General features: G+C 38.8%; 1 protein-coding gene across 1 annotated transcript; it reads left to right on the top strand.

Annotated features, from left to right (window-relative positions):
- Window positions 1–242: 242 nt before the first annotated feature.
- On the top strand, window positions 243–10,018 carry zuc (Mitochondrial cardiolipin hydrolase zuc). Its single transcript, XM_083136555.1, has 3 exons — window positions 243–566; window positions 5,041–5,225; window positions 8,198–10,018. Exons 1-3 carry the CDS (start codon window positions 322–324, stop codon window positions 8,413–8,415), a joined length of 648 nt encoding a protein of 215 aa, XP_082992681.1. The 5' UTR covers window positions 243–321; the 3' UTR covers window positions 8,416–10,018.
- Window positions 10,019–15,025: the final 5,007 nt, after the last annotated feature.

Genomic DNA, 15,025 nt, shown 5'->3' on the forward strand with positions numbered 1-15,025 from the left:
ATATTCCAAAAACTAACTAAGCCGCATTACTTTCATAACAAAATTAGCAGCTGTGTCGATCGCACTGCCATCTACTTGTCATCGTCTCGGGAACCAGTTTCTTGGGTAGTTTTCCACACTACGTTATTCAAGGCGCTGTACGAGTGTGACTGTGATATGGTGACATCTTACGGCAAGAGTTCCAAACTAGTCGTTTCAGAAAAATTGCATAGATGTCGCTGACGCTAAGCGGTGTAAACAAATTAACAAAAGCGAGTGAATTTTGATTTGTGAATCCTGTAAATCGTAAATGTCGGTAAATCGAGCCTTAATTAGATTATAATGGAATTACAAGCGTTGTCACTAAAGAAAGGAACATTATGTTTTGTCCTTGGAGCTCTACTGTATCACACTGTTCTAAAGTTAACAGAATTTTACTTTAATAGAAAATCAAATAAAGAGGAAGAGTCCGATTCAATCAATGATGTCCTATTTTTCCCTGATGAAGTTACTGTTGGCAAATTTTATCTTGAAGGAGGATCCAAGAGAAACCCGAGCCCGTATTTGCATGAAGATGCAAGTCTAGGGTATGTGGAAAACAACAACCGACACCGCTAGTTAGTAAATGTAAACACCAGTGGTACTTGTTTACTATCCTTGGGACACATTTATTAATTTTTACAGAAGAAACTACTTACCGTAATAAGTTCCTGTAGCATTGTCGAACATCGGGAAGGTGTTTTGTGTGATGTGGGAATGTTTCATAGCTGAAATTCATGTTGTTCGTTGAAAGGAAACCATTGGCGCTAGCCCCACGAACCATTGGCGCGTGGATAGGTTAGTTCTGTTAGGTTAGGAAACATAGTTAAAATTTGGTGACGTGTTAGTATCAGGATCTAGAAATTGGAAATAATTGCGAACCATTGGTGCTAACCCCACGAACCATTGATGCGTGGTTAGGTTAGGAAACATTTTAAAATTTGGTGTCGTGTTAGTATCAGGATCTAGAAATTGGAAATAATTGCGAACCATTGGCGCTAGTCCCACGAACCAGTGGTGCGTGGTTAGGTTAGTTCGTATCAGGCAAGCGAAAAGGCCTATCAGAAAGACGTACTGGTAATGTGAAAAAATTGCAATTAATTTCATCAAAACAACGTTGATACACCTTCAGGAATGTTCCACTAAGCAGATACGTAAGTACGAATGTCAAAAATTGACTAAACGAAAAAATTAGAGGTGTCCGAAGGATAGTAAATTTTTACCGCAGTAAGTATCGTAGACTAGTGTTGGAAACTTCCTGAAACGAATCAGTAGTTTTCATTTCGAAAAAATTCAATGTATTGGTAAAATAAGATGTTAGAGGTGCCTTGCGGTCTGCGATCAGTAGCAGAAAGCATTTAGAGATCTTATTTTAATGCTAGGAGAACTTAACCTGACCCACCTAACCTAACTTCAAAAGTATTTAGGGTTATTAAAATGCTAAGGGAACTAAACTTGATCCTCCTAACCTAACTATGAAAGCAGGTATTGGAACAGTTTGTAGTAAACAAATGGCTGTTGGCAAGTACAAAATTATAGTATAGACCAGGAGGTTGAACCTAGCTTGGCTTCTGCCGAAACCTTCTCTGTCTGCAGGGTGTCGTTGCCACTGAATACAAGCACACATGTCTCCACCACCTGGGCATTAATGACTATAAGAATGTGGCAACAAATGACTCAAATTGCCCATGTGAAGGAAACGGCAACTCCTGGTAGGCAGAGATCCAAACACGTGATGTCTCCAAGGCTTCTGCCAAAGGATGAAAAGGTCCACGTGATGCCTGGGAAAGTTGGCTAGCAAAAGGAAATCTATACCAGGTCAAACATTCTAGCCTGTATTAGAAATATACGGAAGCAAAACACCGTTGTCAAGGAAACATGCAGTAAGTAATCGCTAAAACTCTGCAGTATGTGTTAAAAAAAAAAAAAGGTAAAGTGCTCCCCTGTGCTTAGCACCTCGACATGGTGTATAGGGGGTAACGCCCCACAATTTCTTAATCCGGTCGTTAGTAGGGGTGATGTGATCAGCTTCATGCCCCTGACCACCTTTACCCCCCAGGGTTCCCCTCAGGTACCCATGTTATTCGATGCTGGGTGGGTGCCGGGGCCGCTTCCGTTATAAAAGTTCCCGGATTTGAACTGGCCGGGGATCGAACCCGAGACCTTTAGCATGGTAGTCAGACACGTTACCAACTGAGCCACCGCGGAACAGACGTAAATTGAAATCGAACCATGTAAAAATTGCATGATGAAATCACAATAAAACAAAAAAGGAACTTGGGCCAAAATTGCTTTCTTGACATAATTATTCACAATTTAATACTTTATGCAAGTTTTAAAAGTACAGATTAGTTTACACACTTACTTCTATAGAGCATTCCCTGACATTCGCTACGAGACTCGGCGGAAAGCTGCCCTGCATCAGCGCTTGTCTTTCCCGCTGAATGGGTTTGCGACAGTCGCTAGAGTCGGCTATTAAAATTACAGTTTTCATATTGTGTACTACCCTTGACTACAGAAGGTGTTGAAAATGATGTCCCTCTGCTGCAACACATTCCTGGCATCTCCCAAGGAAATTGGCATTTACACGTGCAAGTTCGTCTACTTTAATTCTCCCGATTTTTCGTACAATACTCTCTTAACTCACGGATGGTGTGCGGATTGTCTTTGTATACTTTATTTTTTAGATTTCCCCATTTTTCTTTCAACTTTTATTCAGAACTGACCCTGTTACTCTAAACTTGTTTACGAGGTTGAATATAGTGGTCCTATGTGGAACGGGAACACCAGGAAATTTCGTTGCAAAACGTTGTCGCACTTCTCCACAATTCCTCTTTCCGAAGTAACACTTGACAAGATAAATCCTTTGTTGTAATGTAAACTTTTGTGGTGCCATATTAAGTCACAATCTTCAACACAACTTCCGAGGGAAGATTATACTGGCGTCAGTCTGCAACGTCAACAGAAAGGGAAAGAGAGCGAAAAAAACAGACTGTAGCGTGCGATTGTCGCAGACCCGTTCATCGGGAGACAAGCGCTGATGCCGGGCCGCTTGCCGCCGAGTCTCGTAGCGAATGTCAGGGAATGCTCTGTACATGCACATTTTCAGTATTCTAAATGCGGTACTAATTTACTATTCATCAGACAGATTTCTTCATTTTTACACAAGAAACTACTTACGGTAATAACTTCCTGTAGCATTGTCTAACATCTGGAAGGTGTTTTGTGTGATGTGGGAATGTTTCATAGCGGAAATTCATGATCTTTGTTGAAAATTAATTCTCCGACGGACAATAGCCTTTGGCGCGTACACCTTCGTACATCATCACATGTCGTGATTGTGTTTTGTTCATGTTCTTCGGGTATCCAGTGTTTCGAACTGTCTGTGTTTGCAACGAAAGTTAGAAACATGATGTGTTGTGGATGCATGGTGAAATTCGTACCGGGTGTGGAAGATCCAGTGGATTTTTTACATTTAATTGAACACGGGATTGTGAAGAAAGGAAAGGAATGTCGAAAATGTGGCAGTGAATGTAAGCTACTCGTTAGAAGGAATGGGCTGTGTCTTAATATGCCATATGTCTAATATGACGTGTCATGGATGCGTGGTGAAATTCAGGTAAGTTTTCCGTATCCTGGAAACTGATTTCTTCAAATTTAAAATTTTGGGGCTAAAACTCCAGCCAATTTCTAACATGCCTTTAACAGGGACTCTATAGAGAAAACCGGGTAGCCAGAGAATAGCGGACTGGAGGCGGGGCCGCGGTAGCAGTAGGTCGATTACCCCAGGGGTGGAGCCCGGAATCGGTGGGAAATTTGGACTCAAAAATTTCAAACGAAAATAATTTTTTAGTTTAAATTTCCCACCAATTCCGGGACGGATAGCTCCAAAAACTATTCACGGATAGCGGCACGAAAATTACAATTTTCTTCGTAAAACAATGCGAAAATTTTTTTAAAAAAAAATTGGATCAAATGTGCTTTGTTCACGGGTATTTCTTGGGTTCCGAAGGTTGAAACACCGCATAACGAATGAAAATCGACAAAACACAAGCACTACACGCGATTATGTAGGAAGGTGTATGCGCCATATTGTGTCTCAGGCAAACGAAAAGACTGCGAGAAAGAAGTACTCGTAATGTGAAAAATTGCAATTACTTTGATAAAAAAAAAAGTCAATACACCTTAAGGAATGTTCCGCGAAGCGGATAGGTAAGTACGAATGTCAAAAATTGACAAAACGAAGAAGTTATAGGTGTCCGACGGATAGTAAATGTCTACCCTAAATGCCTTCCTCGTCCTTCTGTGCAACTTGTAAAATTCAATGCACGACCAGAACATAGAATGTGAAAGCAACAATTTTTTCCTCCTTTCCTGGTATGATATTTGAGTCTTTTTAACCCTGCATTGGTCGCGCACGGTCTCTAGTTCCGGGTGTGTAGTTTTAACATGGTTATTTATTATTTTTTTGTCACCACTCCCCCTCTGTCTAGCTGAGTTTTTAACCTTCCTCTTTTATACCATGATTTTATTTTTAATGTTAGTAAGATTTTCAAACCGCTAGAGAGGGTTCGTTGTAGCCCCTTGCTGTCCGACTCCATGCCCGACTATAGACGTACCTAGTTTATACTGAAAATCCGGTCTGCCGTTCCGTGCCCAACTAACGAAGAGTGCCTTTTTATAATTTTACAGAATTTCAATTTTTATAGTTTCATAGAATCTCAATTGTTGAAAGAAAAGATGTATTTGTAGTAATTGAGTATTTAGTGTTTTAGTCCATTAATTTAGCATATTTTAAAAACACGATTTCTGGCACAGTGCGTGACCATGAACATAACTTTTCTCATGCGACCCACGAAGCATTAAACATGCCTCCTCCTTAACATTTTATTTTGGTTGATAATGTAAACTAATATTAATAAGTGTTACAATAATTGGCATCTCATGCCATTTGCTATTGCATAATGTCATGTTAATTCTAGTAGTATTGTCACACTTAGTTTGATAACTTTGTTTTGCCAGGCGACTTATCAAATTCTTGGAGAGAGCTACTACGTCCTTGGATGTGTGCATATACTTAATAACTTGCCATGACCTAGCAGAAACTATTATCAGAGTGCATCAAAGGGGTGCCAAGGTGAGAGTCATTGCAGACTACGACATGGCTGTCAGTAATGGTTCCGAGATTGTGAACCTTCGAAAAGCTGGTAAGTTAATGTTCAATTTGCTATTTCATGCTTTCTACAACTAATAATTATCCATGTAGAGCTTCCCAATTATTGAATGTGTGCAAACACAACTACACCTCAACACTGCACTGATATATTCTCACATGCTACTGCAGTTTGGCAACACTATTGATCTTGGCTCCTAGTGTACAGTGGGATCCACTAGTATTGCTCGGCAAATTGCCCATGACTATTTTGATTAATTTTTCTCTTACATCCTGTGTATTTTTAAGCGATGGATTTTTATGTATGCTGGTGCAGAAGTTGTCAACAGCTTGTTTTGAGTTTTCTTTCAACTCTTGGGTCAAATAATAAAGTCCATGAACATGGTGATGGACAATTTGCATGGTAATACTCATGGATCCCACTGTACGTTCTTAGAACAGTCTAGGAACTTTGTTTGTTCAGCCGTGTGTGAGCTCATATTTCAGTGGAGCACAATAGTGATTCGCTTGACCATTGACAGGAGTTTTTGGATATGTAGTGTTTCTATATATATAAGTACATGCTCCTAAAATGTGTTATAAATATATGAAGTGGGGGTGTCAAGATCGCCAAAAAATCTATTTTTGAATTTTTTTGGGAAAAAATAAAAGTAAGATTCTAAGATATCTATTTTTGTTTGGTTTCATCACATCGAAATGTAATGCACTTGATTTAGAATTTTCTCCTCCTGCAATGTGTTGAGTGAAATAACTTATAGTGTTTTGTTAAGTGACCAAGAATACTTCAAAAAGGACATTCTCGCTATGAAACCAGATAAATTTTGACAAATAATGGGTAAAAACGATAATATTCTATGGATTGGAACAGTGATCTGTACAACCACTGTAGTGTTAAGAACGAGAGGCACACAAAAACTTGGTAGATAGTAAAACGTTACAGTGGCAACGTTAATTATTTTTAATAACAGCATATCAGTAAGAACTTTATCAAACCCAGACAGTCATTTTTCAAAGCTCTGTACACAACGTGACTGACTTAAGTAGAGTTGTCACAAAGTGGGTGTACTCCACTTTAAAAGTCTAGAACATCGGCAGGGAGATTGTCATTTCCCGGGTGGTGGATTGGAAGAGGTACTGAAGGTTACCCACCCACCTTAGCCTGGCCTTCCAAGAAGTCCCAACCTCACCTCTGGCGATTCATCCACACAAGACTTATGAGCAGCTGTGAAAGATGCCTTCACATATGTGACCCTGTATTAATCTCCGCAAAAAAATCTGGCAGAACATGGCAAAGAGTTTGGCTGTGCTACAAAAATGGCATCTCCATACCATTACGTATCCCTCATTTTCATATTCGAGTTACGTTTAGCTAGGTACCCTGGCAGGAAATATAAGGAATGTGTTAACTTCAGTGCCAGCTCAGTGAAAAGCATTCACCAGTATTTGCAGAGGAAAATGTGATGAGAGAGAAAAAGGGGAGGAGTTTTGATCAGGGTGGATGCAAGTTGCATCTTGCACGGGACAGTTGGTCTTGGAGTTAGGAAAGGAAGAGAACAGGAAAGTTGTTCGGGAGTAAGAAAAGAGGGTTCTTGAGTTTTGAAGAGAGGAGAGGGAGTTTACTTTTGAAGGAGATTCAGGCTGCACACTTTTAGAAACTTGTTTGGGAGTGAAGTGCTGCGAAGCTGAGAGACAATTTAAGTGGCGAACTTCAGCAAGCAAGTGAGAGTTAATTTAGAAATTCTTCGATCCACGCTTCAAGAGAGAGACAGGTAATATGCTTTTCTAATGCCATCCTTGCCTTTGCAGACTTAAGGTCATTGTAACCCAAATACAAGAGAGTTGCCATTCTTTAAAGGGTTCTGTAAATTTAAGTTCATTTAGGTACCTCCCGCAGTTAGCAGATGCAGCCAAGTGAGAGCTTGCGGGCTACCGTTAACCCCCAATGGTAAGAATTACATTCATCTAAAGGGCTCACAAGCTTAGTAAAAGTATGTCTCAATACGATACCAATGATCTGGACTCTTAAACCGTCAGTTATATGTCCGTATCAAGCATTCAACCATAACGACCGTAGTGCTGAAAATAAAGGGGGTACGCCCACTTTGTGACCACTCTGTACATTTAGAATTGTACATTTTGATAACTTACAAAAATCAGTACACATTTGGTACCTTGGCCATTATAACTAATACAAACGTTCAGAATAAAGTGCTACCTTCTGCCAAAGATAGCTTACAGCAATGGTTCCCAATGACAGCGAGAGGCAAAAGAAAGATGCAGGCAGTGGAGATGACATTTTAAGGAGTCTATTGCGGAAGACTAGAAGGAATAAAATAAGGAATGAGGAGATCCGACAGACAGTGGGTGTGGTGAAGCTTCAGGACAGGATAGATCTGGCACAGATGAGATGACACATGAAGAGGATGGATGCAGAAAGACTACCAGTAAGAGCTTACCATGCACAAGGAGTGGCAATAAGGCCAAGGGAGAGACCAAGATGTCAGTGGAAAGAGCAGATGATAGAGAGTATTAGGAGTGGTGGAAGACCAGGAAAAAATGGAGAGGCTTGATTTCTATGCCGACCCAGCCAGAGGCAGGAAACTGCAAAGGATGATGATGATGAATGGTTCCCAAAGTGTGCGCTGTGGAGCCCCGGAGTGGCTGGCTTCCAGGGGTGCAACAAAATGTCCCAATATTTACACCGAAATGACACTTACTTGTTAGTCTACACGTGGTTTTAGAATTGGACCATCGCATCAATCCAAATATGTGTTTATTTAGCACTGTTTACATGTGAAATGTCTCTGAATTTGAAACGTGTGTTTATTTTTTAACTTAAGGCAAGCAACCTACCCACACTAATTGAGCATTTGCAAATGTTAGATAGGCCTACAACTGACTTGGGCACCGTGGAAAAATCTTGAAAAACTAAGGGTGTCGTGAAAAGAAAATGTTTGGAAATCCCTGGCTTATAGTATTGCTAATGTATTCTCTCTCTCTTCACAGGTGTTCCAGTCCGAATGAAGAAGTCTCCACACTTGATGCACCATAAATTCATTGTTGTGGATGGAAAGATGGTGGGAACCGGGAGCTTCAATTGGACGTGGCAAGCCATATCAGGGAACTGGGATAATTTGCTAATTACAGGGAATGCCAGTTTAGTGCAACCTTACCAGGAGCATTTCCAGGGATTATGGAAGGAATTTTCTGGAGAAGAGTCGTGAATTTTAACACAAAAATAGATTTGACGGAAATATTGCATTTGTTGAAATTAAATATGATGATTGTGCAATGACATCTGTGAATCTTAGAGTACGAAAAAAAACGAATCTATGGGTTAAAAAATTTTACTCTAATATGTAAATATTTTTTCTACATGGATTTCATGTTGATATTAAGCATTTATGAAGATTGTATAGGAACTACTCTTGTTTCTCTCAAGAGTATGATAACATGTCCCTGTGTATGTCTGTGATGTCAACGAATTAGTATCGTAAGGGTTCAGCTTAAGATTTGGACTGCCTTGCCTTTCTTATGCGAGTCCCCATTCATTAATTTCATGTTATCACAAGTTCAAGTGTGTCACAATTAGTCAAAAGTGGCCAAAAAAAAAACCATGACAAAGTAACGTGAGTAAACAGTAGCAGTGGGACTAAACACACCACTAGGCTTGCCAGAAGAATTTTCTTTGTTTACTTCCAAATAATGGTTGCTATACTCTGTCTCTGTTATCCCTGGAGCATGTGAATGAAAACAAGTGTCTACTCAAGTAGTGACGCAAGACGGCTCTGCCAATGAACACGTGAGAGGGAATGGGATTGTGTGGAGGGGGAAAAGTGACTGCAGCAGCGTGTATTGCTTCGCTCTGACCACCAGATCCCCCCTTCCTTTCTCTGCCACTATGTGCAGCCTTGCTACAGAGATACACAGGACAGAGTATAGGTTCTTTTGATCAAGTGGATTCAATTTTGTATTCACAGTAGCAAGAACACACCCAGATAACGGGTGACATTCTGGATATTAGACTTCCAGATTGCCAAGTCTTTCACCTTCAAATACTGTAACACCATGGAATAAGAACATATTTTTTTCTATATTTGCCCCCTTTTATGAGACATTTTCCCTAGGGCTGAGCCGATACTCGCACCAATTTGTACCGTACCGATGCTTCAAAATTTTAAAAGTTAAAGAGTTGTTGAAATTATTAATATTAGTGTTTAAGTATGCAATTATATGCATCAATTTACCAAGAGTTTAGCTTTAAAAATATTCAATAATTTTATCAGAATATTAAAATACATTACGTACATGAACTTTCGTTTTTCCGCATTCCAGAATTGGATTAAAATACATGTTAAGGAATCACAGAATCAATTTTTTCATGCAATACTTTAACACATTTTGCATAACTTCCAGGATAATTAATTACATAAAAGTCTTGCATGCCAGTTTTGCAAACAACAAAAAATTGCTTCTGGTACCGATACCTGCTGATCTTCGTGATTAGTGCATCGTGATGCCAGGGAGCCTGGGTGTTATTTGCAAGTGTGCCTTCATCATATCATCCCCGATTCCACGATTAGCCGAAAGTGGCAAAAAAGCGAAGTCAAATAAAACAAAGCAATCATGATACCAATTCCACTGGCTCGGCCCTAATTTTGCCATATCTTTTAACTTGACCCTTCTCTAGGGCTGACCAACAGGTCTACTCATTGGTGTTCTGTTTTCTAGCCAGAGGGTCTATTTTTATATATTTGAATTGTAGCTGTAGAGTATTATTTTTATTACCATGGTTTTGAAAATATGTTATTGTATATATTTGTTTATTAACTATGTCACCTATGTAACTGTGAGGAAGTCCTTACTGGGAAGAAGAAAAAAGCATTTTTCTTAGAGATAAAATTAGAGACTGTAATAAACCATTGTACAGGTACCGGAAGTAATTACTGGATTTTGATATTGTACACTCCTTTCATAAATAAAAAAAAAACACACACACACAGAGAGCGAGCGTGCGTGCGTCCGGATCAATGAATAGTAAGTTTATTTTTTGTTCCCTTGGCATTCTTACCAAATAAATTTGTTTGTATTATGGACTGTCGCACGTCATTCACTTCTGTACCTTACGTAATACCTCATTTGACATGGTTGTAATAAATAATTACACTTTTTGTTTCTCATGGAAGTTAACAAAGAGAAAACTAAATATATGCTTACAGGCCGAAACCAAGTGTTAGGTAGTAATCAAAATCTAATTATTGATAACAACTCGTTTGAACCAGTTTCCAAATTCAAATACTTAGGAGTAATATTAACAAATGAAAATTATATTAAAGAGGAAATAAAAAGTAGGCTTAATTCAGGAAATGCATGTTACTTCTCTCTTCATAAACTTTTATCTTCTCGTTTAATATCTAAGAAACTGAAAGTTAAAATATACAAAACAGTAATTTTGCCTGTAGTGTTATATGCATGTGAAACTTGGTCCCTTACATTGAAAGAGGAACATAAATTGAGAGTATTTGAAAATAAGATCCTTAGGAAAATATTTGGACCTAAAAGGGATGAGGAGACAGGTGAGTGGAGAAGGTTACATAATTTAGAACTACATAATTTGTATTCATGTCCAGATATTATTAGAATAATTAAATCAAGAAGACTTAGGTGGGCAGGCCATGTGGCACGAATGGGAGAGGAACGAGGAGTTTACAGGATTCTTGTTGGGAAACCTGATGGTAAGAGACCAGTAGGAAGGCCAAGACGAAGATGGAGGGACAACGTTGAGATGGAGCTAAGGGAAATCGGTAGGGATGGAAAAGAGTATATAGAACTTGCTCAAAATAGGGAAACATGGAAGGCCTGTGTTGCTGCAGCCATGAACCTTCGGGTTTAAGAAGGCTAGAGAGTTAGTTAGTTAGTTAGTTAGTTTCTCATGGAAACAAAAATAAAATTAATTATTAATACCATTTATAATATAACTTATTTATATATGAAAAAATGTTTCAAATGATTAGTCATAATTTCCCACAAATTGCAAATAGGAAAGCTACTCAACAGACTAACAGTGTATATTTTCAGTTATTTTTAGTTATATTTTATAGGAGATTTTAAATGTAATTTACCAATAAAAAATATAGTTAACAGAAAACACATCCCTTATTATTGAATATAATTTACTGCATTTGGTGGTGTTAATAAAAACATGTGTGAGGTGTATCAATCTCCTCCAAATAGAGAAATGTAGCAAGCCAGAATTCTTAACCTCTTATCACTGGCCATTGCTCTCTCAGGTATTTGTAGAATGCCATGTCAGTAATTAACCGATCTTCCTGGTCTATTGGAGTTAAGGTGCTGATCACCTGGAATGGCAGGCCGATGACCAGGGGATCGGAAGAAGGAATAAGTTAGAGAGCAACGGGTGGTGTGGGGTCTTTGGTCTTGGAGCAGCAGCAACTGGGGAGATTGAGCCAGTACGGATTGATTCTACGAGCGTTCTGCAGGGAGCTACATTATCGGAGATACAGGTATTACCCTATTCCAACCATGTTGATCTAGACTTGAAGGTATAAACCCAAATGCTTGCGTTTTGCCATTTCTAAGTGTGTAAAGTAACCTCTCGCCCATTACCATTAAGTTATCTGCCAGGGGCGAGTGCTCACCAATGAGGTTGAATGATTAAGTAAGCTACATCACCCACCATAATGGTTAAGGTTCTTGGTTTCATCCCGCGTTCCTCATAGAACGTTACGGAGGTATGAGAACAATTATGTGCAACATTTGAGTGGAAAAAGAATATTACATTTTACTACCAACCATTCTTTCACAGCTGTTTATTACACGGTAGCAACTTTGTTAGAGTAAACTTTACAAATTTTAAAATTTATTTAGACACAGGTTGTTAAAAAAGTGTTAAATAAATAATACCTCCTGTAAAAAAAGTTCCAATGAATTATTTTTAATATTTAGTTTAATATTATGTGGCCGCGGTGGCTCAGTCGGTAACGCGTCTGACTACCATGCTCAAGGTCCCGGGTTCGATCCCCGGCCGGTTCAAATCCGGGAACTTTTCTAACGGTGGAAGCGGCCCCGGCGCCTACCCAGCGTCGAATAACATGGGTACCTGGGGGAAACCCTGGGGGGTAAAGGTGGTCAGGGGCGTGATGCTGATCACATCACCCCCACTCACGACCGGATCAAGAAAGTGTGGGGCGTTACCCCCACACCCCCTATACGCCTTCATGGCGTGGTGCTATGCACAGGGGAACACTTTACTTTTTTTTTTTTTACCTTTTTTAATATTATGCTTCTTGACAAACTTTGCTTTTGGATAGGGGTGGATGGATCCTGCATAGGAAAAAAAAATCATGTCCTGATCCTGACTGAGAAATTTCAGATGACTGTATATTAAAAGTGATAATTCTCCAAGTTTTCTGCACTATAAGTGTTGGAAATGTTTTGGGAACTTAATTTGTATTAAATGGAAAAACACATTTTCAATTGAAATAGTGTGTAGAATTTGAGATATACAAAGTGTTGGGAAATCTTGAATATTTTCCATTTCTAATGTCAGGATTTTTCTAATTTCCCATCCTGACCCAAAAAAAATGACAACCCCCACATCTATACTTTTGGATGAAATGCAATTGTATGTTGATCAAAAGCAAAATTATTATGAATAGTAAAGTGGGTATAAAACAGCAAATATTTCACATTCTTAATGAATATGATCATGAAACGAGAATTTTGCTGTAGAAAAAATCATTTATTTTACAAACTGGTGATACATGATCATATGCTTATAAAACAAAAACTAAAAGTAATCAAATATAAATTGTTTGTAGATATATTGGATCAGCCCAATTTTTGGCAATTTTAGTGATGAGCTATTACTGGCCAATCCTAATACATTAAACATTCACATCCATTGTTTTGCTTAACATTTAAACATGTTAATTGAATTTTAAAAAATCCACTTTATTCTCATATAGACTAATACAGGACAGGACATACAGGAATTGAATCCAAGATGCTTTGATTACTAGTCAATAGTGATAAGTCACTATGCTGTGGAGTTCAAGCAAGTTGAATTCTCAATACCATACAATACAGCAGGTAAAAATTTCTCTTTCATGCAATTTATCCGTCTGATAATAAAAATAATAAAGTAAGGCTAAACCGATGCCAATGTATGAGGGGGTACCCAAAAAAAACAACTGGAATAGCGCTGTGCTGGGCGGAGCTTCCGTAGTACGAATTTTTCCCGCTAGGCAAGCGTCGAGCAACTCGTGAGTTCAGTGCACCTAGTGGCTTCGCCGGGGAAGGTTGTCTCTGGTCACGGTGAATTTTTTTTGGAAAAGCAGTTTTGCTCGCACCTCGTTATTTGTGATGGTCGATGTACAGAACAGAATGCGGCTGTGAAATTTTGTTTCCTGCTCGGGAAAAATGCCGCAGAAACTGTTGTGACAGCGCTATGGGAAAAACTTCAGTGTGCGAATGGTTTTCTTGCTTCAAAAAAGTGACATGTCCATTGATGATAAACCTTGTTCTGGACGTCCGTCAACTTCCAGAACAGACGAAAATGTCGACAAAATTCGTGAACTTATGCTCTAAGATGGACCATTGAAGAGCTGGGGATGTTATCTGGACTATCTTGGAGCTCGGTTTAGCGAACGGAAGATTTGGGAATGAGAAGGGTCGCTGCGAAATTTGTGCCACCATGACAATGCACATGCGCACACAGCCATCTCAGTGCACAAGTTTTTGGCAAAAAACAGCATGACTCTCTTGCTCCATGCCCCTTACTCACCTGACATCGCTCTGTGAGACTTTTTTTTTGTTTCCCCGAATGAAGAGGGACATGAAGGGACAGCGATTTGACGACGTAGAAGAGGTGAAGAAAAAAACAAGGAAGGAGCTGTCAGCCAACTCAACAGATGAGTTTAAAAAACGTTTCCAAGAATGGAATCACAGATTGGACAAATGTATTAAGTGTCATGGAGAGTCTTTGAAGGTGATAAAGTTGTTTTTTTTAAAAAAAATCTTTTTTTTTGGATACACCCTCGTATCAGTATCAGTTGGAATTTCATCTACTGCCGATACTTTTTCGGCATATTAGTCTTTCACGGGGTCCGCAAAAATACCGCATGCCACTTTCGAGGAATTTAATTATCCTGGAAATTATGCAAAATTCAAACTTTCTATTTATTTTGCACCAATAAACTATATTTTGCGATTACATGGTACAGTAGAGCGTCGATTATCCGAACGTCGGTCAACCGAACGACCGCTTAACCGAACTGTGTACTCGCTCACTTTCAGATATCTGTAATGAAAAAAGTACGTGACTTAGCTGCTCGTAAGCGTGTAGGCTTGCTTAGACAGACCAAAATAAAGGATTTTTTTAAACGTTAATTTTGTGTACTGTGTGTATTGTTCATGCAAAATGCATATGTAATATGTACATATTTTTGTTTAATAAACTGTACCACATACTATATATTCCTACTAAAGTTGCCTTTGTACGTTACTTTGTAATACATACTTAAAGAGATGCCTGTTTTTATGAATAAATTTACTGTACAGTACTTCTTTTTGGCAAATAAACATGTACAGTTCGATTATCCGAACAAACCAGTTTTCCGAACACCCATGTCCCCCAATTACTTCGGATAATCGACGCTCTACTGTATCTATTTTAACATTCTTGTATATTCTAAAACAAAATTCTTGGTAATTAATTGGAGAAGAATATTCACACACCAATATTCGTCAATATTTTGAACAAATTTTAATTATTGCAATTTTCAAGTTTCAGTATCGGTGGGAATCTGTAAG

The sequence above is a fragment of the Lepisma saccharinum genome, chromosome 15 (assembly GCF_977018435.1).
Source record: "Lepisma saccharinum chromosome 15, izLepSacc3.1, whole genome shotgun sequence".
In the NCBI taxonomy this organism is placed as follows: Eukaryota; Metazoa; Arthropoda; class Insecta; order Zygentoma; family Lepismatidae; genus Lepisma; species Lepisma saccharinum.

Excerpts from the sequence above, each read along its gene's own strand:
- zuc (XM_083136555.1), top strand. The coding sequence starts at position 322 with ATGGAATTACAAGCGTTGTCACTAAAGAAAGGAACATTATGTTTTGTC. Across the intron at positions 567-5,040 it reads CATGAAGATGCAAGTCTAGG|GCGACTTATCAAATTCTTGG; the intron begins GTATGTGGAAAA and ends TTGTTTTGCCAG. Across the intron at positions 5,226-8,197 it reads TGTGAACCTTCGAAAAGCTG|GTGTTCCAGTCCGAATGAAG; the intron begins GTAAGTTAATGT and ends CTCTCTTCACAG.